General features: G+C 44.4%; 1 protein-coding gene and 1 long non-coding RNA gene across 2 annotated transcripts in view; one reads left to right on the forward strand and one right to left on the reverse strand.

Moving 5' to 3' along the window:
- Positions 1-27,829, reverse strand: part of LOC106610210 (FRAS1-related extracellular matrix protein 2) — a 71,100-nt gene that overhangs the window by 28,561 nt on the left and 14,710 nt on the right. Inside the window, exons 3-16 of the mRNA XM_045716570.2 lie at positions 20,123-20,269; positions 18,274-18,504; positions 17,778-17,903; positions 15,920-16,171; positions 9,271-9,420; positions 7,240-7,449; positions 5,586-5,783; positions 5,088-5,252; positions 4,687-4,869; positions 3,336-3,466; positions 1,965-2,123; positions 1,217-1,520; positions 909-1,040; positions 362-693 (exon numbers count right to left, since the gene is read on the reverse strand). Of these exons, the coding sequence (XP_045572526.1) occupies positions 362-693; positions 909-1,040; positions 1,217-1,520; positions 1,965-2,123; positions 3,336-3,466; positions 4,687-4,869; positions 5,088-5,252; positions 5,586-5,783; positions 7,240-7,449; positions 9,271-9,420; positions 15,920-16,171; positions 17,778-17,903; positions 18,274-18,504; positions 20,123-20,269 (2,720 nt within the window). The remainder of the gene's footprint in view (positions 1-361; positions 694-908; positions 1,041-1,216; positions 1,521-1,964; positions 2,124-3,335; positions 3,467-4,686; positions 4,870-5,087; positions 5,253-5,585; positions 5,784-7,239; positions 7,450-9,270; positions 9,421-15,919; positions 16,172-17,777; positions 17,904-18,273; positions 18,505-20,122; positions 20,270-27,829) is intronic.
- On the forward strand, positions 20,160-24,866 carry LOC123742422 (uncharacterized). Its single transcript, XR_006769559.2, has 3 exons — positions 20,160-20,299; positions 20,444-20,629; positions 22,406-24,866. It is a non-coding gene; the product is annotated as an uncharacterized LOC123742422 (long non-coding RNA).

The raw sequence follows: 27,829 nt of genomic DNA on the forward strand, positions 1-27,829 counted from the left end.
AGGGAATTTAACACCAAGGGAATTTAACACAGAGAGAATTTAACACAGAGGGAATTTAACACCAAGGGAATTTAACACAGAGGGAATTTCAAAATGTCTACTTTCAACTTGACAGATTACTGAAAAAACTACGACAGCAGACTGAGTAATCGAGAGTTACAGAGACAACAGCCAGCCAGCGTGTGTGTGTGTGTGTGTGTGTGTGTGTGTGTGTGTGTGTGTGTGTGTGTGTGTGTGTGTGTGTGTGTGTGTGTGTGTGTGTGTGTGTGTGTGTGTGTGTGTGTGTGTGTGTGTGTGTGTGTGTGTGTGTGTGTGTTTGCATCAGTGCATATGTGTGTATGTCTCTCTCTCTCTCCAGTACCTGTCCATCCGTCCCGATAGAACCCCCACAGGTGGTGAGCAGCTCGGACATGTCGTAGTAACTATTAAACTCCCACAGACAAGCCTCCAGATTCAGGTTCCTGTAGAATCTCAGGCTGTTGGTGGAGCGCATGTCGGCGCTGTACTGGTAGGGCGACGTCTCGCCGATGATCTCAGGGTTCTTGGTGGCGTCGGTGATGAAGCCGTGGCCCGTCTGGATCTCGTTGAAGTCCAGTAGGTTGGAGCAGCGGTGGTTGCCCACGCGCGTGCCGTCCGGAGACAGGGTCAACTCGAAGTTGGACAGGGGCCGCGTAGAGATGACCGGTAACATGCCTGAGAAGAAGAGAGGTGAGAGAGAGACGGTTTCAATACATCATCAATCAATTGCAACATTTATAAATATTTTAATGACCTGGTAACTTTTTACCCTTGACAACTGATCTTGAATCAGTTCTTTCTACCTCAGTCCTATTGTCATCGATCGTTAGCTAAACAATCAGACTGACTCTAGACCAGTAGGTAAGGACATGACAGAGCCTGTTACTCACCGTCCATGTGCGGCATGTTGACAGTGAGTTTGATGAGGTTGGGGAAGTCAGGGTGGTCAGGGCCGGTGTAGCGGATCTTAGCAGAGAAGGGCTCAGCTCCCACCGTGCCAGGGATACGGGGTTGACACAGACCTACACAGGCACACAAGACATATTATTGTCGGATAGACAATCCTCCTTGAACTCTCCATCACAAGGCCTACGTAACTCTGTCCTAATAAGGACGCATAACAGATGTCATCAACAGTCATGAAGGTTGATGTCACTGAACTCTGAAGTCGTCGTCGTCGTCCCCGGTCTCTACTCACCCTCCTCCTTGCTGACCACCATGATGGGGCTGGACAGCTCCAGACCAGCATCCCCGTTCGTATTGAACGCCCGGGCAGCACACTGGACTCTCGACCCAGCCTGGAAGTAGATGGAGTCCAGGGTGATGGACTTAGTGTTGGTGAAGAAGGTGTTGGTGTCCACCTCTCTCACGGGCGAGGTGACCCCGTCCGACCCGCTGGGGGCGCTGACCAGCCAGCGGTACTGGGTCAGGGTGTCGTTGATGCTCTCCGCCGTGCAGATGGAGCCCGTCTTGTCAAAGTCGTGGTATTTGGGGTTGCAGGCCTGCAGGTGAGGGAGGGGCCACATATATGTGGGATTATGGCATACACATATACACAGTAGTCTTGTAAACCGAGCTCAACACGTGAAGTGAAGTTTACGAGGCTATATACAAAGGTATATCTGTAATATGTATTTGAGAATACACGTGTACACTTGTTATGCCGGTGAAAGGGTCTCATGTTTAGGATTTAGTCAGAACTGGAGAAAGCATTTCAATGGGAAACGGATTGATTTACCACTTAAACAACAAGGTTTTGAAACTATGAAACACAAAGTTTGAAGTTCAGTTTGAAGCCTCGCCGTTTTGGACTGGATGAAAGTATTCCGACCTTGTCGCTAGCTTAGCTTTACATGGTGAACAACTGGATGTAAGGTGTGTGTGTCTGTGTGTCTAGGTGGTTGCATTCTGCGTGTGTGTGTCTGGGCCCAGTGGCCACCACTCACCGTCACACAGACGATGGGGTAGCCAGTAGAGGGGTGAGGGTTGTCCCTGGCGCGGGCCGTGTCATCGTACATGAGCAGGGACACCACAGTAGGCACAGCCGGGAAGGTGACGTCTGCCACGCTGTCCATCTCCTCGATGTACACAATTGCCTTACTCATCTGATGAACGGGAGAGATTCAAAACACCATTGCATGGGTATAGTACACTTTATTGTGTTCTACATTGTAAACTTGGATGTTTGAGAAGGTGGAGTCCTCCTTAGAACAGCATATTTGTAATACCAAAGGAGAAAAATGAGTTAAAGTGAGCGTACGCCTCTAGCATTATTTGCGTCAGGTTAGTGGTATGGTACAGTACATGTCTGGGATGCCACATAGCTGTGTTTGTAGGTCACACTGCTCTGTGGGATGACTTGAGGGACATTCTCATAGCATGGACTCAACCAGGAAGTCTTTTTGTAATAGCTGGTGATTTGGGTGCTGGGGCTGCTGACAGTGGCAGCTGCTGCCTGGCTATTTGTGTGTTTAAGTGTGTGTTCATGCCCTGAGACCTGCTGAGGGTATTTATATGGTGTGTGTGTGTGTGTGTGTGTGTGTGTGTGTGTGTGTGTGTGTGTGTGTGTGTGTGTGTGTGTGTGTGTGTGTGTGTGTGTGTGTGTGTGTGTGTGTGTGTGTGTGTGTGTGTGTGTGTGTGTGTGTGTGTGTGTGTGTGTGTGTGTGTGTGTGTGTGTGTGTCTGTGTCTCTCGGTGGGTGATCTAGTTGGGTGTCAGCAGCATACCACCCTGCATCTCACTGCTGGCTTGCCTCTGAAGCTAAGCAGGGTTGGTCCTGGATGGGAGACCACATTCTGCTGGAAGTGGTGTTGGAGGGCCAGTAAGAGGCACTCTTTCCTCTGGTCTAAAATAAAGACGATCCCAATGCCCCAGGGCAGTGATTGGGGACATTGCCCTGTGTAGGGTGCCATCTTTCGGATGGAATGTTAAACAGTGTCCTGACTCTCTGTGATCACTAAAGATCCCATGGCACTTATCGTAAGAGTAGGGGTGTTAACCCTGGTGTCATGGCTAAACTCCCAATCTGGTCCTCATACCATCATGGTCACCTAATCATCCCCTGTTTCCAATTGGCACATTCATCTCACCTGTAACTATTCCCCAGGTTGTTGCTGTAAATGAGAATGTGTTCTCAGTCAACTGACCTGGTAAAATAAGGGTTAAATAAATACATAAAGTGTGTGTGTGTGTGTGTGTGTGTGTGTGTGTGTGTGTGTGTGTGTGTGTGTGTGTGTGTGTGTGTGTGTGTGTGTGTGTGTGTGTGTGTGTGTGTGTGTGTGTGTGTGTGTGTGTGTGATCCCATGCCCTCAGTCTTACCTGCATCTCTGCGACCATGTACTCATCAGGTTTCATGTGGACGACGAAGGCTTCTCTCATCTCTCTCTGGCCGTCATACAGGATCTGCACCTCCACAAAGTGTTCTGTCTCGCCCTCCTTGAACTCCACATCTTGAGAGACACACACAAGGTTAAACAAGAGCTTAATAAGGATCTCTATTAAAAATGTATCACGTCGTTTTTGGTGTGAATGGGTTATACACGACAATTTTATTTATTTATTTTTGTTTCACCTTTATTTAACCAGGTAGGCATGTTGAGAACAAGTTCTCATTTACAATTGCGACCTGGCCAAGATAAAGCAAAGCAGTTTGACACATACAACAACACAGAGTTACACATGGATTAAAACAAACATACAGTCAATAATATAGTAGAAAAATAAGTCTATATACAAAGTGAGCAAATGAGGTGAGATAAGGGCCATGGTGGTGAAGTAAATACAATATAGCAAGTTAACACTGGAATAGTAGATTTGCAGTGGAAGAAAGTGCAAAGTAGAAATAGAAATAACGGGGTGCAAAGGAGCAAAATAAATAAATAAATACAGTAGGGGAAGCAGTAGTTGTTTGGCCTAAATTATAGATGGGCTATGTACAGGTGCAGTAATCTGTGAAATGCTCTGACAGCTGGTGCTTAAAGCTAGTGAGGGAGATAAGTGTTTCCAGTTTTAGAGATTTTTGTAGTTCGACAATGCCCAACACAGTATGACAACGATGGCTGTATAGGGGCAATTCCACGGTAACAGAAAACAGAACAATGCTGAGACTTTAAAATGTCTGTCAAACAAAGTTAAACAAACCATACAACTCTCTGACAAGGTCAACTTTTAACAATTTACACAGAAAATTTGACAAAAAAAAAAAATTTACTTGAAGAACAATGCAGATGCAAAGTTTGGTAACAGAATGACGGTACGTGCTGTTTCTTCAACTAAATGTGTTTTTGTAAAATGTTCAGTGGACATTGTTAAAAGTCGTCCTTGTGCATAGAGTCGTATGGTTTATTTAACTTTGCAAGCATTGTTTTTTCTTTGACATCCATTTTAAAGCGTCAATTCTGAGTCTCAACATCATTCTGTTACTGAGGAAATGCCCCTACCCTTCTCTCATATGGTTCTGTTCTAACGCCCATACTAGCATCCCACTTAGAATGAAGCAATGCTTTGGACAATCTAAGTGGGATGCTTGAGTGGATATTGGAACACAGACTACAGTTCCTCTATGTGTACTCACCCTCCGACAGGGAGTTGTAGTCCTCTCCGGATGTTAGGGTTAGTTATGTCTGTGTTACATGATTAAACTATATGATAACTTAATGGTAGGACTCACCCTCCGACAGCGGGTTGTAGTCTTCTCCAGAGGTGGCTGACCCGTCCTTGGTGTGGACCCTGACCAGGGAGACCTTGGAGGTGTCTCCTAGCCTCAGGATAGGGATCTTCACCACGGCTGTCTCCCCCTGGATCTGGGGCTCCCGTACACTGTACTTTATCTCACTGAAACGGATGATGGGCTCTGAGGAGAGAGAATCAGGTTAGACTCAAGATACAAAACAGAACATACTACTAACTATAACTCTCCAGAAACTGAATAAAATAATTAATAAAACAGAGTGTTTTATTAATTTGTAATACTTTACAAATATTATTGTAATACTTTATTAGATAGATCTATACAATGTAGCCCAATGTTAGGTGTGGTAGATATCTCCGTGTTCCTTGGGTAATGCTTACTGTCTTTCTCGTCAGTAATGGTGACCACCACCTCTTTCTGTTCCCCTATGGAGGCTCCGAAGGGTGACTTGCTCTTGGGCGTTCCCAGCACCAGACGGAACTCCTCATCCTCCTCATACAGGTTATCATCCACCAGGTTCACCACACACTCCTTCTCACTCTCCCCTATAGGATAGACAGACAGGGGGAACACAGCGTTAACACATAGAAATATGAGGATTTGGGGGGTTGGCATATAAAAAGACATTGATAGAGAGAGAAGGGGTAGAGCTAGGGAAGGAGGGAGAGAGAGAGAGGGAGTGAGAGGGAGGGAGGGAGGAAGGGAGAGAGAGTAAGAGAAGGGGGAGAGAGAGAGGTGAAGAGAGAGGAAAGGAGAAGGAGAGAGAAAGAGAGAGGAGAAGAGGGAGGAAGGGAGAGGGAGATGGAGAGAGACAGACAGAGAAAGGGAGGGAGATGGAGAGAGAGAGAGAAACAGAGAGAGAGAGAGACTGGGGTTACCTGGGAAGAAGGTGACGAGTGACCCGTCCGTGTTGGGCCTCTCATCATAATCCATCATGACCTCGGCAGAGCCCTGACGGGTGTAGCAGCGCACCGTAGACCTGTGACTGATGTCTCCACTACGATACACTACGGCCTTCATCTCCCCGTCCGCCTCATCCACCTTATAGGCAGCAGCCTTGAACTGAACCTTGGGCACTGGAATGATAAGTAGATTTGAATTTGGCTCTGAAGGGAACAGAATACTACTTATCAGTACTGTGGTTTTCTAGTAGCTCAATATTTTTTTCATGGCTTCTGCATAAGGAGCATAGTTTAATTTTCTCATTGCTCACTGACTAAATGTGCCTTAGACCATCATCTCAAAGCGACTTCTATATGGATAACAAAACACAAACAAGAGAAAAGCTAAAACAGTGGTTATGTTAGAGCTAAAACAGTGGTTATGTTAAAGCTAAAACAGTGGTTATGTTAGAGCTAAAACAGTGGTTATTTTAGAGCTAAAACAGTGGTTATGTTAGAGCTAAAACAGTGGTTATGTTAGAGCTAAAACAGTGGTTATGTTAGAGCTAAAACAGTGGTTATGTTAGAGCTAAAACAGTGGTTATGTTAGAGCTAAAACAGTGGTTATGTTAGAGCTAAAACAGTGGTTATGTTAGAGCTAAAACAGTGGTTATGTTAAAGCTAAAACAGTGGTTATGTTAGAGCTAAAACAGTGGTTATGTTAGAGCTAAAACAGTGGTTATTTTAGAGCTAAAACAGTGGTTATTTTAGAGCTAAAACAGTGGTTATGTTAGAGCTAAAACAGTGGTTATTTTAGAGCTAAAACTGGTTATTTTAGAGCTAAAACAGTGGTTATTTTAGAGCTAAAACAGTGGTTATCTTAGAGCTAAAACAGTGGTTATGTTAGAGCTAAAACAGTGGTTATGTTAAAGCTAAAACAGTGGTTATGTTAGAGCTAAAACAGTGGTTATGTTAGAGCTAAAACAGTGGTTATGTTAGAGCTAAAACAGTGGTTATGTTAGAGCTAAAACAGTGGTTATGTTAGAGCTAAAACAGTGGTTATGTTAAAGCTAAAACAGTGGTTATGTTAAAGCTAAAACAGTGGTTATGTTAGAGCTAAAACAGTGGTTATTTTAGAGCTAAAACAGTGGTTATTTTAGAGCTAAAACAGTGGTTATGTTAGAGCTAAAACAGTGGTTATTTTAGAGCTAAAACAGTGGTTATTTTAGAGCTAAAACAGTGGTTATTTTAGAGCTAAAACAGTGGTTATCTTAGAGCTAAAACAGTGGTTATGTTAGAGCTAAAACAGTGGTTATGTTAGAGCTAAAACAGTGGTTATGTTAGAGCTAAAACAGTGGTTATGTTAACGCTAAAACAGTGGCTATGTTAGAGCTAAAACAGAGGTTAACGCTAAAACAGTGGTTATGTTAATGCTAAAACAGTGGTTATATTAACGCTAAAACAGTGTGTGAAAAAGTGTGTGTCTGTATAATTAATAGTGATGGTGGTCTCTCTGGGGGCTATATATCTACATGTATGTGTTACAGAGTGTGTATAACTCACGGTCAGTAACAGTATCATTAATAGTGATGGTGGTTTCTCTGGGGGCTATATATCTACATGTATGTGTTACAGAGTGTGTATAACTCACAGTCAGTAACAGTATCATTAATAGTGATGGTGGTCTTGCTGGGCTCTCCCAGCACAGCGTTCATGGGCATCCTCAGCACCAGGTCAAAGATTTCCGGCCCCTCCAGCTCCGGCTGACCCAGGTCATCCAGGATGGTCACTCTGAATGTCTGCATGGTCACCCCGGGGGCAAAGTCCAGGTTACGGCTGATGCCCACGTAGTCTAGGCCGGCTGGCAGGGGGACAGAAATAGAACATTACACATATCTTTATGGAGAGAGAGTCAGTAAGGGCATTGGAATACTACCATAACAGAGAAAGAGATGACACCAGAATGTTTAAGAAATATTAGTAACAATTGGGAATTCTGTGTAATTACACTGATAGAGAGATTGTGAATAATGTGAAAACAGAGATTGAGGGACTCCAGGGGAATTGTAAATACTGTGACAGATACAGTGGCTTGCTAAAGTATTCATCCCCCTTGCCATTTGTCCTATTTTGTTGCCTTAAAATTTAGAATTAAAATAGATTTTTTAGGGGGGTTGTATCATTTGATTTACACAACATGCCTAACACTTTAAGGATGCAAAATCTTTTTTATTGTGAAACAAACAAGAAATAACACAAAAAAACGGAACACTTGAGCGTGCATAACTATGCACCCCCCAAAGTCAATACTTTGTAGAGCCACCTTTTGCAGCAATTACAGCTGCAAGTCTCTTGGGGTATGTCTCTATAAGCTTGGCACATCTAGCCACTGGGATTTTGCCCATTCTTCAAGGCAAAACTGCTCCAGCTCCTTCAAGTTGGATCTGTTCCGCAATCTTTAAGTCATACTACAGATTCTCAATTGGATTGAGGTCTGGGCTTTGACTAGGACATTCCAAGACATTTAAATGTTTCCCCTTAAACCACTCGAGTGTTGCTTTAGCAGTATGCTTAGGGTCATTGTCCTGCTGGAAGGTGAACCTCCGTCCCAGTCTCAAATCTCTGGAAGACTGAAACAGGTTTCCCTGAAGAATTTCCCTGTATTTAGCGCCATCCATCATTCCTTCTATTCTGACCAGTTTCCCAGTCCCTGCCGATGAAAAACATCCCCACAGCATGATGCTGCCACCACCATGCTTCCCTGTGGGGATGGTGTTCTCTGGGTTATGAGAGGTGTTGGGTTTGCGCCAGACATAGCGTTTTCTTTGATGGCCAAAAAGTGACATTTTATTCTCATCTGACCAGAGTACCTTCTTCCATATGTTTGGGGGGTCTCCCACATGCCTTTTGGCAAACACCTAACGTGTTTGCTTATTTTTTTCTTTAAGCAATGGCTTTTTTCTGGCCACTCTTCCGTAAAGCCCAGCTCTGTGGAGTGTACGGCTTAAAGTGGACAGATACTCCAATCTCCGCTGTGGAGCTTTGCAGCTCCTTCAGGGTTATCTTTGGTCTCTTTGTTGCCTCTCTGATTAATGCCCTCCTTGCCTGGTCTGTGAGTTTTGGTGGGCGGCCCTCTCTTGGCAGGTTTGTTGTAGTGCCATATTCTTTCCATTTTTGAACAATGGATTTAAATGGTGCTCCGTGGGATGTTCAAAGTTTCGGATATTTTTTTATAACCCAACCCTGCCCTGTACTTCTACACAACTTTATCCCTGACCTGTTTGGAGAGCTCCTTGGTCTTCATGGTGACGCTTGCTTGGTGGTGACGCTTGCTTGGTGGTGCTACAGACTCTGGGGCCTGCAACACCACTAAGAACAGGTGTATATATACTGAGATCATGTGACACTTAGATTGTACACAGATGGACTTTATTTAACTAATTATGTGACTTCTGGAGGTAATTGGTTGCACCAGATCTTATTTAGGGGCTTCATAGCAAAGGGGGTGAATACATATGCACGCACCACTTTTCCTTTTTTATATATATATTTTTTTAGAATCCAACAAAATAGGAAAAACACTAAGGGGGATGAATACTTTTGCATGACATTGTATTCTGGAAACGCTACACCTCAAAGAGGATAGGAATAATAGATCTAACATCCACGTTCTTCTTCTGACCTTCAGCAGAGACGGGGTCACTCTTCCTGGAGCGGACGGTCACTGTGGCCGTCTTGGAGAGGTCAGTGCCAGTTCTCCAGACCCTGACCTCCACGTAGCCTGAACTCTCATCCACAATGTAATCTAGTTCTCCGAAATACAGAGAGGGCTCTGTGGGTTAGAGGGAGAAAGAGGGAGAGGGGGAGAGGAGAGAGAGGGGGGGGGGGGGGGGGGAGAGGTCAGTATATTATCATCTACATCTTACAGATAAGAACATTAAGTTACAAAAATGTGGCTTTGATTAAGGATGTCTTTAGGGAAGAAGCTGTCATGGGATAATCCACATTTCTGGTCTGAACTCGGCTTGTCAGATACAGTTGGTACGGCTGACGGGATCATCCCCCTCTTCCCCTCTCTTTCCAGGAAGAGAGCTGTCATCCCACTCATCCCTTCATCATCCTCCCCTCATCGAGGCCAGACAGTGTCGTCTGAACTCAGTGCCAGAGGTCTACAGTGCACACCTGAAAAGCCAGGTAGAAATGGTGGATAAGTGAAAGGGGGATGAGTTGTGGGGAGAAGAGGGATGGGATGTCCTCCTTGTCTGATGACAGTAGCACTGATAAGAGGGAGGAGATGGGGGAGGCAGCACAGACAGGAGTATCTCTCTACCTCTCCCTCTCTGAGTAATAGACTAGAGGGAAGGAATGCATATCTTTGGAACACACAGCGGATTAATCTCTCTACACACCTCTATAACAGCCAGACTGATCACCACTGACAAGCTACTGCTGTCTACTGTACATCCACTAATGAGGCTGATCTATAATTAAGCTATCTGCCATTTCTATACAGTGAGGGAAAAAAGTATTTGATCCCCTGCTGATTTTGTACGTTTGCCCACTGACAAAGAAATGATCAGTCTATAATTTTAATGGTAGGTTTATTTGAACAGTGAGAGACAGAATAACAACAAAAAAATCCTGAAAAACGCATGTCAAAAATGATATAAATTGATTTGCATTTTAATGAGGGAAATAAGTATTTGACCCCCTCTCAATCAGAAAGATTTCTGGCTCCCAGGTGTCTTTTATACAGGTAACGAGCTGAGATTAGGAGCACACTCTTAAAGGGAGTGCTCCTAATCTTAATTTGTTACCTGTATAAAAGACACCTGTCCACAGAAGCAATCAATCAATCAGATTCCAAACTCTCCACCATGGCCAAGACCAAAGAGCTCTCCAAGGATGTCAGGGACAAGATTGTAGACCTACACAAGGCTGGAATGGGCTACAAGACCATTGCCAAGCAGCTTGGTGAGAAGGTGACAACATTTGGTGCGATTATTTGCAAATGGAAGAAACACAAAAGAACTGTCAATCTCCCTCGGCCTGGGGCTCCATGCAAGATCTCACCTCGTGGAGTTGCAATGATCATGAGAGCAGTGAGAAATCAGCCCAGAACTACACGGGAGGATCTTGTCAATGATCTCAAAGCAGCTGGGACCATAGTCACCAAGAAAACAATTGGTAACACACTACGCCGTGAAGGACTGAAATCCTGCAGCGCCCGCAAGGTCCCCCTGCTCAAGAAAGCACATATACATGCCCGTCTGAAGTTTGCCAATGAACATCTGAATGATTCAGAGGACAACTGGGTGAAAGTGTTGTGGTCAGATGAGACCAAAATGGAGCTCTTTGGCATCAACTCAACTCGCCGTGTTTGGAGAGGGAGGAATGCTGCCTATGACCCCAAGAACACCATCCCCACCGTCAAACATGGAGGTGGAAACATCATTCTTTGGGGGTGTTTTTCTGCTAAGGGGACAGGACAACTTCACCGCATCAAAGGGACGATGGACGGGGCCATGTACCATCAAATCTTGGGTGAGAACCTCTTTCCCTCAGCCAGGGCATTGAAAATGGGTCTTGGATGGGTATTCCAGCATGACAATGACCCAAAACACACGGCCAAGGCAACAAAGGAGTGGCTCAAGAAGAAGCACATTAAGGTCCTGGAGTGGCCTAGCCAGTCTCCAGACCTTAATCCCATAGAAAATCTGTGGAGGGAGCTGAAGGTTCGAGTTGCCAAACGTCAGCCTCAAAACCTTAATGACTTGGAGAAGATCTGCAAAGAGGAGTGGGACAAAATCCCTCCTGAGATGTGTGCAAACCTGGTGGCCAACTACAAGAAACGTCTGACTTCTGTGATTGCCAACAAGGGTTTTGCCACCAAGTACTAAGTCATGTTTTGCAGAGGGGTCAAATACTTATTTCTCTCATTAAAATGCAAATCAATTTATAACATTTTTGACATGCGTTTCTCTGGATTTTTTTGTTGTTATTCTGTCTCTCACTGTTCAAATAAACCTACCATTAAAATTATAGACTGATCATTTCTTTGTCAGTGGGCAAACGTACAAAATCAGCAGGGGATCAAATATTTTTTCCCTCACTGTAAGGGGCAGATACAATATTGTGACACTCGTGATTATTTAGTCTATAGCTGGATAAAATAGTAAAAGTAAGACATAGAGAATAGGAAGTATGTACACATTTAACTGACTGTTATTTTAAGAGGTGGTCTAGAGATGTTTTTAGACTAGGGCTTGTACTGCCACAGTCAGACAACCACCACTGACCCGCTGAAACTTAGCTTACTTTCAATGCCTCTCAATCACCAGAGATACTGTTTAGTACCAGGGGTGGCTGGTTAGGGGGAAGGAGACATGGCAATCCCTAAATGATCACTGAGAAGGAAGAGCCAGACTAATAACAATGAAGCCTAATGCTGGCCGGGGTCCCAACCACAGGTTTACTCAGCCAGGAAGATGGGTTTACACACACACACACACACACACACACACACACACACACACACACACACACACACACACACACACACACACACACACACACACACACACACACACACACACACACACACACACACACACACACACACACACACACACACACACACACACACAGTGTTGTCACTTTAGATTTCAGGACCCACCAAGAAGTTTGTGGCACAATGGAGGAGTGAATCTTTACATCTAGAAGACATCTCCTCTTGTCGCCTGGAGATCATGTCTGGGAATGCACGCTGATTACTTATACATAACGTTCCCATTGTACTCCAAATTACAGGGGAGGGAGTGGGGAGTGTAGCCCTGACTGTGAGTGTGTCTGTCATTAGAACAAACCAGTTAGTGAACTGAATGAGCTCTGAAGGGTGGGAGAGAGGAAGGAGAGGAGGAGGAGGAGAGAAGTGCAAGAGGAGAAGAAGAGGAACGGCTCAGAGAGACAACTCAAGAGAGATAAATGACTCATTCAGTCAGATAGAGTGAATGGGGAGGACTGGAGTGGCCTCAGATTCAGAAAGTTAATCACTTGAACACTAAGGGGCAGCTTCCGGGACACAATTTAAAGGCAGATTTTCGTGATTTTTCTGTGTTTTATATATATTTCCACACTATGAGCTTGGAATAATACTGTGAAATAACTGTTAGTGTAAGAGCTGTTTGAAAAGGCCGCCTGAAATGTCAGCCTGTTTTGGTGGGATGGAGATTTGGCCTTCCATGGTGACATCACCATGTGGTAATAAGAAAGAGACATCTAAACCTTTCTATCAGTAACGGCTCATTTTCAGTTTTCCCCTTCCCACCCAGACCACTCCCAGACATGCCTAGAAAAGTTCTTGCTTGAGAAATTACCCTTTGCTAAGAAGCAATTTTTGTGTATTTTTGTCCATTTTAATTTAAAACAATCACAGTAAGGTAATTCATTCTTACCCAGTAATGATTTGATATTGAGATAAAAACGGCTGCATTGGACCTTTAAGACTGGTCCTGGATTAACAATCATTATCAATGTAAAATCTCCATTGAACGTGTTTCTTGGTTTACCTGTGTCCAAGAAACAAACACATCTCCTCTTTCTCATCTAAAGCCTACGGTTGATATTTGACGTACATGCAAACGAAAAGAGGGAACATTTATGTCGATATGATATCCTAATATGTTCCACTTTCTTTTTTTCCCTTTTTTTTTTACTTCCAGAGCATTCTTGAAGTTGTAAACAAACCATCACCCCCATCTCAGATAACAGCTACACAAATAAAACAAAAATGGAGGCTGAACGCCATCAAACAGGAGCCGGAGGAAAAACATGCCTGTCATTTGACATTCCTCTCCCACAATTCCCTGTTTCCCAACCTGCCTCTTGGCCCCTGCAACACAAAGGGAAGCCCTCTGTTTTCCTCCAACTCCACCGTTCAGTGGAGTGACTCAGAACAAAACACGTTCAGAGAGCTCTTTTATGTGTCATGACAGAGGGTTGTCCAGTGTAGTTAAGACTGGAGTTTCTATTATATTCTTTTTTCTCTCTTCCCAGTTCTACCACCTGTTACTAGAAGTATAGGATTGTAGAACAGATGGAGTGTGTAGTCAGGGGTAGAGCGAGAGGAGGGAGGAGGGGAAGGACCCGCAAAGAGAGGGAAGTCAAGACAAACATATGGGGAGAGGTGCTTTTGTCTTGGGTTGAGTGTGTTTGTGTGCCACTGTCTGTCTGTGTGTGGCTTTGGGGAATGGCGCCATCCATGAGTGGACTTGTAGTGGAATAGATTACATGGAGAGACCAGTGGTTACAGTAAAGAAGGGCATCACCCGGGCTGGAGGATCCTCAGCACCTGGCCTCTGAGTTATGGTGTTGATGATGGCTGGAGGATCCTCAGCACCTGGCCTCTGAGTTATGGTGTTGATGATGGCTGGAGGATCCTCAGCACCTGGCACTCTGAGTTATGGTGTTGATGGTGGCTGGAGGATCCTCAGCACCTGGCCTCTGAGTTATGGTGGTGATGGTGGCTGGAGGATCCTCAGCACCTGGCCTCTGAGTTATGGTGTTGATGGTGGCTGGAGGATCCTCAGCACCTGGCCTCTGAGTTATGGTGGTGATGGTGGCTGGAGGATCCTCAGCACCTGGCCTCTGAGTTATGGTGTTGATGGTGGCTGGAGGATCCTCAGCACCTGGCCTCTGAGTTATGGTGTTGATGGTGGCTGGAGGATCCTCAGCACCTGGCCTCTGAGTTATGGTGTTGATGATGGCTGGAGGATCCTCAGCACCTGGCCTCTGAGTTATGGTGTTGATGATGGCTGGAGGATCCTCAGCACCTGGCCTCTGAGTTATGGTGTTGATGGTGGCTGGAGGATCCTCAGCACCTGGCCTCTGAGTTATGGTGTTGATGGTAACACTCTCACCAAAGAGGTTTCACTGGGCTTTGTACAGTCCTACAGTACATGCTCTCACAAGCCCTACTGTAGTTCCTATGTGGCTCAGTTGTTTTTTGTTGTTGATAAACCAACTTCTAACCACATCCTCCCTGCCTCTCCTCTCTCCTTTCATCTACTGTTTGGCACCAGCTCTCTCTCTTTCAGTCTCCTGTCTTTCCACTTTACCTTAGTGCTTTTGGCATGGCTGCATCAATTGTTCCTTTATTCTACCTCACTAACAGGAGAACAAAGAGTGAAGCAAAGTAATGCTATTGATACGCGTTTATCATCAGTGGAAAGTAATGACCCTGTTATCAGTTGAATAGTGTTGTATCTATTTGCATGACTCTGTGTTTTCAGCGACTGTGTTTGATATTAGACAACTGCTGGGAGATCAAATGATAATAAATCAATGTGGATGAAAGGGTTTGGTTGCTACGGCATCACAGGTGCACACTGACACACAACACACAGCATAGACAGAGACTGACACACAAAAACCCAGAGACAAAGACACACACACACACACACACCTGTACACTTGTAAATTGGAACTGGGCACATCAAAGTGTCTCGGGCAACAGTTAAGCCCCCATAACAAACATAGAGGAAGTCATATCATTAGGAGTGACCCATAGGAAGACCCAGGAAATCATATCATTAGGAGTGACCCATAGGAAGACCCAGGAAATCATATCATTAGGAGTGGCCCATAGGAAGACCCAGGAAGTCATATCATTAGGAGTGGCCCATAGGAAGTCCCAGGAAGTCATATCATTAGGAGTGGCCCATAGGAAGACCCAGGAAGTCATATCATTAGGAGTGGCCCATAGGAAGACCCAGGAAGTCATATCATTAGGAGTGGCCCATAGGAAGTCCCAAGAAATCATGGAGAAAAGCTGAAAGGAACCCCTTTGAAACACTTAATTTGTTTATCTTTTAAAACAGCGTTCATAAAGGGTTATTCTGCTGTCCCCATAGGATAAACCTTTTTGTTTCTCGGTAGAACCCGCTGTGGAAGGGTTCTACATGGAACCCAAAAGAGTTCTACCCGGAACCAAACTTTTTTATTGAAGGGTTATCCTATGGGGATAGCCGAATAACCCTTTTTTTTAAAGAGTGTACCCGTGTTCACTGAACCCAAGAGACTGGGGGGGTCGAATAGGAAGTAATTCTGATACTGGTAGAGTTTCCTTTATAGTCAATATAGTAAAGGGTCAGGAATCATTGAGTCTGTTGCCATTGACGAGTAGCATTCAAGTTGACTTGAACCTGTGTGTTGAACTATTTGAACTAGGGTTTCAAGTTTCAAGTAGGGTTTCATGACAATTGAGTGACCTCTGTATTCAACAGGTGACTATAGATGCCACCACCCACCATACGCCCAACAACCCCACTCACCGTCGTCACTGTCGGCCAGGATGGTGACCTTCGCGCTGGGGAAGGTGGCTCCCACCTGGCCCCCCATGGGCATGCTGAGGGTCACGTTGAAGCTCTCTTCCTCCTCGTAGAGCGAGTCATCAATGATGATGATGCGGCAGGGCTTCTCCCTCTGGTCCTTGTCGAAGCGCAGCACGCTGGTGTGGTCCTCGGGACGCGTGATGTAGTCGCTGTAGGAGAGGACCATGCTGGGGATGGTGCCCGTCGCACTGGCTGTTGGGAAAAGGAGTTCAATGGTTAAGGGTCAATAGAAGAATGACAGACAGTTGCGGGTGAAGGAGAGTAGTTTTATGTTACAATATATCTACAGTGCATTCGGAAAATATTCAGACCCCTTGACTTTGTTATGTTACAGCCTTATTCTAAAATGGATTAAATCATTTTTCCCCCTCATCAATCTACACACAATACCCCATAATGACAAAGCAAAAACTGAAATAACCAATTTATATAGGTTTTCTTACCCTTTACTCAGTACTTTGTTGAAGCACCTTTGGCAGCCTCGAGTCTTCTTGGGTATGATGCTACAAGCTTGGCACACCTGTATTTGGGGAGTTTCTCCCATTCTTCTCTGCAGATCATCTCAAGCTCTGTCAGGTTGGATGGGGAGCATCGCTGCACAGCTATTTTCAGGTCTCTCTAGAGATGTTCGATCGGGTTCAAGTCCGGGCTCTGGCTGAGCCACTCAAGGACATTCAGAGACTTGTCCCAAAGCCACTCCTGCGTTGTCTTGGCTGTGTGCTTAGGGTCATTGTTTTGTTGGAAGGTGAACCTTCGCCCCAGTCTGAGGTCCTGAGTGCTCTGTACTTTGCTCCGTTCATCTTTCTCTCGATCCTGACTAATCTCCCAGTCCCTGCCTCTGAAAAACATCCCCACAGCATGACGCTGCAACCACCATGCTTCACCGTAGGGTTGGTGCCAGGTTTCCTCCAGACGTGACGCTTGGCATTCAGGCCAGAGTTCAATCTTGATTTCATCAGACCAGAGAATCTTGTTTCTCATGGTCTTAGAGTCCTTTAGGTGCCTTTTGCCAAACTCCAAGCGGGCTGTCATGTGCCTTTTACTGAGGAGTGGCTTCCGTCTGGCCACTCTACAATAAAGACCTGATTGGTGGAGTGCTGCAGAGATGGTTATCCTTCTGGAACTCTGAAGCTCTTTCAGATTGACCATCGGGTTCTTGGTCACCTCCCTGACCAAGGCCCTTCTCCCCTGATTGCTCAGTCCTGGTGGTTGCAAACTTCTTCCATTTAAGAATGATGGAGGCCACTGTGTTCTTGGGTACCCTTCCCCAGCTCTGTGCTTCAACACAATCCTGTCTCGGAGCTCTACTGACAATTCCTTCGACCTCATGGCTTGGTTTTTGATTTGACATGCACTGTCTACTGTGGGAACTTATATAGACAGGTGTGTGCCTTTCCAAATCATGTCCAAACAATTGAATTTACCACAACTGCACTCCAATCAAGTTGTAGAACATCTCAAGGATGATCAATGGAAACAGGATGCACTTGAGCTCAATTTCGAGTCTCATAGCAAAGGGTCTGAATACTTACATAAATAAGGTATTTCTGTTTTTTTTTTTAAATACACTTCTAAAAATCTGTTTTTGCTTTGTGATTATGGGGTATTGTGTATTGGATTAATGAGATTATTAATATTTCTGATCCATTTTAGAATAAGGTTGTAACGTAACAAAATGTGGAAAAAGGGAAGGGTCTGAATACTTTCCGAATGCACTGTATATCTATGTGTATTTTATTCATGCATTTAATCTTTGTAAAAACCCATGTATTTGAATGATATAATTGACTGTATTCACCTTGCTGGGTGTAGCAGATGACCATGAGTTCCTGGCTAAGGTCTCCAGAGCGGCGAACAGGCACCAGCAGCTCCCCAATGTCCTCCTCTATCTTATACTCTGCCTGGGGGATGAACACCGTGGACTCTGCAGAGGAAAGAGGGAGAAACCATAGAATTCAGAATTAGAATAGTAATTTAATAGGATCTCTGTGGGAGAAACACAGAGGATAGGCCATAGAGAACAAGAGAAGAAGAGTTTACAAGCCCAGGTGAGTCTGTACTTATTTGATGCATGCATATTTGCTGCTGCCATCAAATTGCCCAGCAATGGAACTATAAACATGATCTGATTCGTAATCTTATATGAAGGATACAATTATATTTTTTAATGTATCAATCCATGTAAATTAATGTAGCCTTTCCAATTGACTTAAGCCTATCTACTATTCATAAAGGATTTCATGTCGGAGGGCAAATCAAACAGACAATCTGCAGATAAGGCCGTTCATTCTTACCATCACCAGGGTCCACTATCTCCACAGTGGCTGTATCGGGGTACTCCAGCACGGCCATGACAGGCTCTGACAGCTGGATCTCAAAGGTCTCGCTGGTCTCAAACTCCTGGTCCGTGAAGATCTTCACCCTCCAGGTGGCCACTGTCTGGCCTGGGTTGAACTGGACCTGCTTCTGGGCCTTTCCCCGGAAGTCCTTGTCCTTCTCCGCCGTGCCATCCTTGGTGGTGATGCCTGAATAGAACCATATCGAACTGAACTAAATAGAACCTAATTTAATTACATTGAATAGGAATTTAGCTGAGGTAAGCTGAGCTGAACTGAATTGAGTTGAATTGAACCTAATTGAACTGAATAGCTTTATAATAATGGCACGTAGCACTGTGTAGTTTGTAGGGCCTCAGAGGATGTGAGTTGACTGCAGGTTGACTGTGATTTACAGACTGTAGTTGCCTGGTTAGCTCTCATTGTCTGTCTTTGTTCATATTTGCCCACTACTGCGTCGTCAAAGACAACTGTGAATATAGGAGTGTACCCAATAAAAGCCTGTGTGTTGGATGTAGCCAAACAGACAAGCATGTTGACATTACCTGGTGAACTCTATGAGGAAGGGCTATCTGACCCCTCAATCAAACTTCACCAGCGAGACAGGAAATGGGTCATCAGTCAAACAGGAACACACACAGGGCAGATTGATAACCAGGGGGTCTGTTTTATTCTTAGGTTTCTTCTAATGGCAGGGTAATAATAGATAAATACACTCCATGAAGACCCTTAAAGGGCCAATCAGTCTTTTACACAATGACAGTTTAATAGGTCCTGCTTTCTGAATAGTCTCTCCACTGACATTTACATTTTTTCGAAGTACCCCTAGTCAGAGTTGATGGTGGTGGGTGATTGAAATAGTGTCAATTTAAAACTACCTTTATCTGAATGACAAGCAGAGAAAACAATGGGAGAAATGTACTAACTCAGATATATCACTTGGGTGATGAACCAACAAGTGCAAGCCAGTTCCAACAGGATCTACCATGGTACACTCTTAGAAAAAGGGTTCCAAAAGGGTTCTTCAGCTGTCCCTATAAAAGAACCCTTTTTGGTGCCGGGTTCTACCTGGCACCAAAAGGGTTTTCTACCTGCAATAAAAAAGGGTTGAGACAGCCGAATAACCCCTTATGGTTCTAGATAGCACCTTTTTTTTCAAAGAGTGCATGCCCTTGGCGTCGGCTAATGGGGATCCTAATAAATCAAAAATCAAACCAGAATACTATAGATCTGATGTAAATCCTGTTCAAGACTTTCAGTACCATAGACATAGAATCTCCATGTCAGCCATATTGAGTGTACCCATGAGTATTCTGTAAAATGACTGAGGAGCTTTGTTCCCATTCTATTCATTCTATTTCTATGTTTAGAGGTAAATACTGCTAATGGGGCCCCATTCTAGTCATTCTATATCTATGTTCCCTTACATAAAAACCATATGGTTTCACATGTGGAAAATCACAATTTCACGTTAAATTTCACATGTGAAATCATGTGAAAACGTTTATTTTGGAACACTTCACATGTCCCATTGTATTTCTAGGTCAATAGGTAAATACTGCTACAGGGTCAATTTTTGTCATTTTATATCTATGTTTATAGGCAAATACGGCTATAGGGGCCCTTCTAGTCATTCTATATCAATGTTTATAGTTAAATACTCCTATAGGACCCATTCTAGTCATTCTATATCTATGTTTAGAGGTAAATATTGCTATAGGTCCCATTTTAGTCATTGCATTTATCTGTTTAGGTAAAGACTGCTGTAGATCTGTGGTAAATACTGTGTAAGACTTCCAATACTCACTGACGAAGGATGTCTCTCCCAGGTATCCCCTGCGTCTGAGCGTCACCTCCAGGAATTTGGCGTCCTCATCCACCAGATAGTACTCCTTCTCCAGGCTGATCCATGACCAGTTGAGCCGGAATGGCTGCGGCTTCAGCTTGTTTCCACCTGGAAGACAAAACTTTGACATCAGTTTTTGTAAAGTATTTTAAATTGTGACGGGTAACTTGATAACTTAATGTCAGGGCTTACCCCCAAATCCTCCATCACAGGGCTCTTGAATGATGCCTTGTTTCTAATTTCCTCTCTCACTCCATTGTTCTCTCTCTCTCCCACTCTCAGACAGTGCCTGGCTAGGGTTTCTCACCTCCTCACCCACATACATGTGTCAGTTCCCTGGCTCCTTTGCCTGCCCCTGGCTAGAGTCTTACCTCCTTACCAGTCTCAGGGAATGGGCCAAAACAGGACAGAGAGAGAGAGACCCGTTTTTAAATGGATCACTTGCTGACAGTGACTCAGATAGCTACTGTAAGTGACGGTCTGTTCAAGGGAATCCCTGTCTCTCTTCGTCTCTCTTCGTCTCTCTTCGTCTCTCTTCGTCTCTCTTCGTCTCTCTTCGTCTCTCTTCGTCTGTCTGTCTGTCTGTCTGTCTGTCTGTCTGTCTGTCTGTCTGTCTGTCTGTCTGTCTGTCTCTCGCGCTCTCTGTCACCTCTGACCCAAACAAGACAGTATTAGCAGAGGGGTTAAAGGTGAGGTGCAGAGAGAGGCTCCATTACTCCTGGTGACTCACTGGCATGGCAGCCCCAGCCATATCCTTTAAGCACCAGCCCTATCCCTTTAAGCACCAGCAGTATCCCTTTAAGTACCAGCAGTATCCCTTTAAGCACCAGCAGTATCCCTTTAAGCACCAGCCCTATCCCTTTAAGCACCAGCAGTATCCCTTTAAGCACCAGCAGTATCCCTTTAAGCACCAGCCCTATCCCTTTAAGCACCAGCAGTATCCCTTTAAGCACCAGCAGCACCTCTGAGAGACAAGGGTAACTTAATGTCTACTTCATGTCTATAGGCTTAAAATATACCTTTTACCCCTTGGTGTTAAACCTTAGTATTGTTAAAGTAGCTCACATTTGTTGTGGTGAGAAACAGAAAGATTTACTAATTAGTTCTTACAATGTTTGAGTCTGTGACCAATGCACACGGAAACCTCTGACTTGAGATTTGAACCTGGACAGGACCCTCTGTAAAACCCCAGATTTAAAGCGATTAAGACTTCATATCTAGGTCATTTTTCTCAGCTTGAAGTGTATCTACCTCATTAGGCCGAATGAAGAGAACAGGTGCCATAAAACACACATATTAACCAGACCTGGGTTCAAATACTATTCTAAATCATTTCATAATTTCAAATATGTTGCCTGGTCTCTATTAAGCTTACCTGACGCAATGGGACCAATGTAATAGTCCCAGAAGTACAACCCCCCCCCCCCCCCCTTTTTTTTTAAGGTATTAAATAAGATATCAAACAGTATTTGAACCCAGGTCTGAAGCTCGTAGTCACCTGGCACTGATCACCATTGACTATACGTTGCCTCCTCTGCCCTTAATCCATACTATCTCATGACTCCTTTATCTTTTAAAAGAAAGTATTCCACTCGCCGCTTGACATTGGCCGCTCTAGACAGACAGAGTTACTTACTTAGCCAGTAACTTTCTTAATGCTTAAATCTTAATCCCAAGCTTCTTTTTTATAACTGCGGCCAAACGTCCAAACGCCTTGGCTTATCCCCTCTCTGACAGGCCCTAGGAGGACCCTTGACCTTGTGTCTGATTGGCCAGAGCTTAGTGGGTTCAGAGAGCCGCGGAGGTTAGAGAGGTGTTGGTCAGTTTTGCACCGCTGGTCACAGTGGCAGAAAGGCCTTATTAGCCTGTTATTAACCTGACCCCTGAGTCTAACTCTGATCAGCCATGGAGGAAGTCGGTCAATGTCAAGAAAAGACCCTTTCATATTAACCCTTTACTTCCTTTAGTGTAGCACCATGGTGGTTGTGGGCATAAGAATATCATTGTGATATTGTGATATTAACCATTGATATCCCTCCAGCAGAGGAGTGCTAGTGTTAGCCTAGTAGCATAGTGGTTGCAAACATATGGTGGTGGATTTGGTTAGGTCCGTGTCAAGAAGTAAATACCCTTGATATTATTAACCCTGTTGTGTCCTTGAGGTTTTTGAAAGGTGCTCCAAATTCAATGTATTATTATTATTATGTATTATTAATATCATTATTATCGCACTCTTGGTTGCAGCACCAGAGTCGAGGATTTGGTAGGTCAATGCGGAGAAAAGACCCTTTGGATATTAACCCCTACATAACAGAACACTAAGGAAAGGAAGCAGAACCAATCCTCTGAGGGGTGACAGAGAACCTGTGAGAGGAGGCTAACTAAAGAAATAAACTCTCACTAGGCTTTATGGAGGACAACAGCACGGAGCATCTGGTTCATTCATACACTGAGCCTGCATTGGGGTTGGTTTTGCCTGGCTGAGGGAGAAAGGAGCTGTGGGCGTGCTGCTATGTGACTGGGGAGAATGAAAACACTGGAGGGAGGAGATGGGGCCACTTCCTCAAACCCACATGTCAACATGGCGCGCCGGGCCAGCACCAAGACACAACAGGGCCAGGGCCAGGATCAAACCACACTCCGCCAAGCCTGGATGTCAATGACGGTGGATTGAACTGAACTGATACCAACTAGTGGATTTTTGGGGGCATTGGTTAAATTGGATCGTTTCACTATGTTGTTTACTCTAAAACACACGCGCACACACACACACACACACACACACACACACACACACACACACACACACACACACACACACACACACACACACACACACACACACACACACACACACACACACACACACACACACACACACAGACACACACACACACACACACACACACACACACACACACACACACACACACACACACACACACACACACACACACACACAAACAAAAGCCATCCCCCAAGCTACAGTATAGTAGCCATGGAGTCCCAGTTTGACATAGGAGCCCCTAGCACCTAACGGTGGCTATCCTTGACCATGCTCATGTTTCTGACAGCTCCGGCTAAAAATACAGGAAGCATTCATCAAGTTTGTCTCTGCCTGCCCCAAATTCCACCAAGCTTGATGAGTGTGCATGTGGCCAATTGATAGACAAGATGAGCCAGCTAACTTCAAAAGAAGATTTTGAGTGTTTGATTAAGTGTATTTCCATGTAGCCTGAGTGGAAATATCAAACACCTCTTGAGCATCTTTGAAATGTAAAATGGAAGTGCAGTGACTGTTGACTTTCGTCCGTCACTGTACTTATAACGTACAGTGCACATAAACTAAATGCTACAGACACATTAGTCACACCTCAGTCCATCACATTAAGTACAATATTCACTTATCTAGGAAGAAACTTGATTTATAAAACCTGTATACCTTTCTGCTCATATCTCCTCAAACCCACAGAATCTGAAGGAGTGTTTCTGTTCAGAACAGCACGTGTTCCTAGGCAGGCTGCCCAGTTTACACAGAGCTGATATTGAGCTTAGTGAGCCTGTATTGTGTGTCAGATAGGATTATCGTATGAACATGGTCGAAGACAAAAAGACTCTTTCGTTCTGGCATCCAGACTGGCAGTCTATCTGACAGCTTCTGGTTTCAGCTCTGACACTGTTACCCTCAAGACATGTCATAATCGGGTAATAATGCCATTTTGTCTTGTGGATTGCATAGAAATACCAATTTCTAACATGGTGTAGTTTGTCTGGTGAAATACTGTAGATGATGAGACTATGTAAGTAAAATAATATTGAAAACAAAGGAGTCAATTGACCCGTAAGAATTAGAAACAGACTGTTCTGCACTGGGGAAATGAATTAATATAAGTGCTAATGACAATATTTAATTTAATTGATCAGCTGCTGTTATTTCTCAATTGTCACTCAATTATCAGGGTGAAACAAGGTCTTGGAGTTCATTTGAGTTTAAATCCTCAGAATAACCTAAATCAACATGTCGATAAAATAGGACAGGTGAGATTTAAGGACATCTAGCATTTCCCACCTGACCTGAAGCCTGTTTAAAAACAGAGTTGGATTTCCGACCGGGGGGCGGATGGGAGTCAATTGAAAAAAGAGCTGAGGAAAAGTCTTCCCTAACCATGTCTCCAATTTCCCAGACCTGATAGAGACACTGTATGTTGTGACACCATGACATCGCTGTGACGTTATACATACATCATGTTATACATAGATGCACAGCCAGTGGAGGGGACCTCGAAGCCCTGGCTGTGTGATATCTGAGCCTTTGAAAACTCTATGACAACTATGACAAAGGCAATGTCATCATCATCCATATATTTTGTGTGTCGTCCAAGAGAGTTGGTTGGCAGGCAGGCCTCAAAAACAAATCAGCACCTGCTACAATGACACAAGCACACAAACATACCCTTTAAAAAAATGACAAGGTGATATCACTACAATCTGAGCTGTCTGTGTATAATGAATTACACTAATATCTCATTCCATCCCCCAGGTGGACATGGTCAGAGCCATAGACGTGACCGTAAGATAGGGGGCTTCAGATCTGGCTGGTGTGACACTCCAGTCAGCCATTGTCATGAAAATGTGTCCACTCTGCCCACAGTGAACCTAAAGCTCTGCACCTTCAGTGGGGTCAATAGAACCGGAAACATCTGTTTTTCAAGTAAGAAGAAAAAACGCCTCTCTCTCTCTCTCTCTCTCTCTCTCTCTCTCTCTCTCTCTCTCTCTCTCTCTCTCTCTCTCTCTCTCTCTCTCTCGCTCGGTGTCTCAGAGAACTCCTGTCAGAACTTCAGATTCCGGAAAAAGAATCTGAGTGACAGCTGTGCCCCTCCCACCCCATCCCTCTATCCCTATGTTGGCTTTGTCCCTCCAGGATGAACAAGGGACAGCAGGCCACTGTCTGGGTGGCCCACAGCCCACTGTTCTGGCATGTCTCTCTGCCTCCCTCCCTCCCTCCCTGCCTCCCTGCCTCCCTGCCTGCTTTCCTTTCTCAAACTCAGAGGAGGGGATCCTCTTCTGGCTCCTTTTGTGAATCCTGTCAGATACCGTGTCCAGACCTGGCATGGAATCCAACTACACCAGACACGGATCCAGTGGTGTGTTGTCAAGCACACCATACACTTTCTGCTTTCCGTTAGAGAAGGTCACATCACTACCACTGATTCAGATAAACCTAAAGTGAAACTGAGTGGTAGCCTTTCAGTGTTTGTATAAAACTCCATCTCAAATGATATATAGACTGATTAGTGCTCAGCGCTGCTGCCTATTTAAATGAACTGAGGCGTCTTGCCGAAGTGGAGAGGGACGCCTTCCTTGGTATTTATGAGAGCAATAACATGGATAGAGTATGTAAGGCTAAGTAATGACCACATTCCCTCTGAACCAGGTGTCTCTGCTGGGACTTTCAGAAAGTTACAGGAATAGATCAAAATGGAGGGGTTCTGATGTCTCTAACTGATTTACGAACTCATTTATTACAATCTTTACAACTAACATATCAACCACACTCCCAGCCCACATTTCTTTTGCGTTTCAAACTGACAATAATAATCATTCTCACCATCAGATGAAATGTTTTATAGAAGACGGCATTTTGAAAAAACCCTGTTTCAGGCTCTTAATAAATTTGTCCTTAGAGTGATTTATTAATGCTAGGCTAATCGTTTGAGTAAGCAGTAAGCATGGCCAGTATATCACAGCCACTGCTAAGTGTTGGCCCCTGGACATTTTTCATGTTCTTAGACCTGAGTGAGAAGACTGGATGTTTTCCAGGTATGGGGCTCCCTACGGTGCAGCCATCTTTGGATAACTAACTCACACGGTAGCTAGCTGGCTTGCCCTCCTATGCTCCAACAACATGTAACTTTAGTGGCTAACAGGTCAAATTAATTTACCACTGTCATTTTAATGACCTGTCAGGGGATTTGCCAAGATTCTCAAGATGGTCTCCTGTGAGCCTCGATGACTAAGGATATAATGGAGACATCAGTTAGGTTCATTCCGATTCCAAACATGTTTGATTGTATCTCCTGACTGTACATCAGAGGAGGCTGGTGGGGGGAGCTATAGGAGGATGGACTCATTGTAATGGCATAAATGGAATGAAGTCAAATGTGGTTTCCATATGTTTGATACCGTTCCATTATTCCATTCCAGCCAGTACAATAAGCCTGTCCGCCAATGCTAACTACCAGCACCTTAGCTAACTAGGTCCCATTGTTGCAAAGAGTTATGGGATAATAGATACCCTTGTTTTAACCTTTGTCATCTTCAACCTAGACCATGGTCAGCAATCCATCCATAAAGCAACCAGCAGCCCTACAGAAAACCCCCTCAGTGTCCTTTCATTTCACAATCTTCGTCAGGTCATCAGGTCCTATTTACATTGCTACAGTATTCATAGCCATACATAGATATACTTAGGATAGTGGGTGGGACTCAAGAGGAGGGGGGGATATCATTGGTCAGAATGAGGTTTTGACAGCCAAGAGAATGATGCCACAGTGAGCAACAGAAAGCGGCGCCCATGTAAGTATATCCCCGCTGAGTGACAGGAATGAGGACCATGATTATTACATTTCCTCATTCCTTTTTTTATTTATACTGGGTCACTCTGCACTCTGCACTCTGCAACATGGCCCGGTATAAACTTGCAGAAATGTACATTTTAGTAATTTAGCAGACTCCCTTATCCAGAGTGATTTGCATTCAACTAAAGTAGGCAAAACAACCACATATATACAAAAATAATAATAATGTTTTCTTGTCACATACACCGGATAGGTGCAGTGAAATGTGTTGTTTTCACCGGAGGCTGGTGAGGGGAGGACGGCTCATATTGGGGAGAACAGCTCATATTAATGGCTGGAATGGGATCAAACACATGGAAACCATTTGTTTGATGAGTTAGATACCATTCCATTAACTCCATTACAGCCATTACCTACCCAATTAAGGTGCCACCAACCTCCTGTGGTTGTTTTACAGGGTCAGGGTAGTACGGCGCCCCTGGAGCAAATAAGGGTTAAGTACCTTGCACAAGGGCATATTGCTCGATTTTTCACCTTGTCGGCTCAGGTATTCAAACCAGTGACCTTTGGGTTACTAGCCCAACAATCTAACCGCTCGGCTACCTATGGCCCTTATTATTACAGTCCCTGCAGCTAAAACCATCAACAACACCTGTGTGAATATAGATTTCACATGTGGTCCATTCATTGAGTCATTATATTGAGGTGTATGATCAGAATTTCTATACCATTTATTCAATTACAACAGATTTCTCTTTTTTTTAACGTTGGCGCTACAATACAGAAAGTGAATTCTCAAATGCCAGAGTGCTCAACTTAGTTTCCTCTGGGGCATTCCGAAGATCCCATGGTTGGGATTTTGGTTTGGAGGAGCCAGGCATATTAATAGATCCTATTGGCCACTGCCATGTACTGTAAAATAACACTGACTCCAGAACAGTGACCTGATCTGGGTCGGAAAGGCAGCATGCCGCACATCACAAGGTGACAGAGAAACTGGGTCACCCCCAATGGTGCCACTGGCGCTTATTGCATCATTTTGGAGAAAACAAACCTAACTGTCCATGGCAACATGCCAAGATGAATCATT

The sequence above is a fragment of the Salmo salar genome, chromosome 04 (assembly GCF_965601325.2).
Source record: "Salmo salar chromosome 04, fSalSal1, whole genome shotgun sequence".
Taxonomy (NCBI): domain Eukaryota; kingdom Metazoa; phylum Chordata; class Actinopteri; order Salmoniformes; family Salmonidae; genus Salmo; species Salmo salar.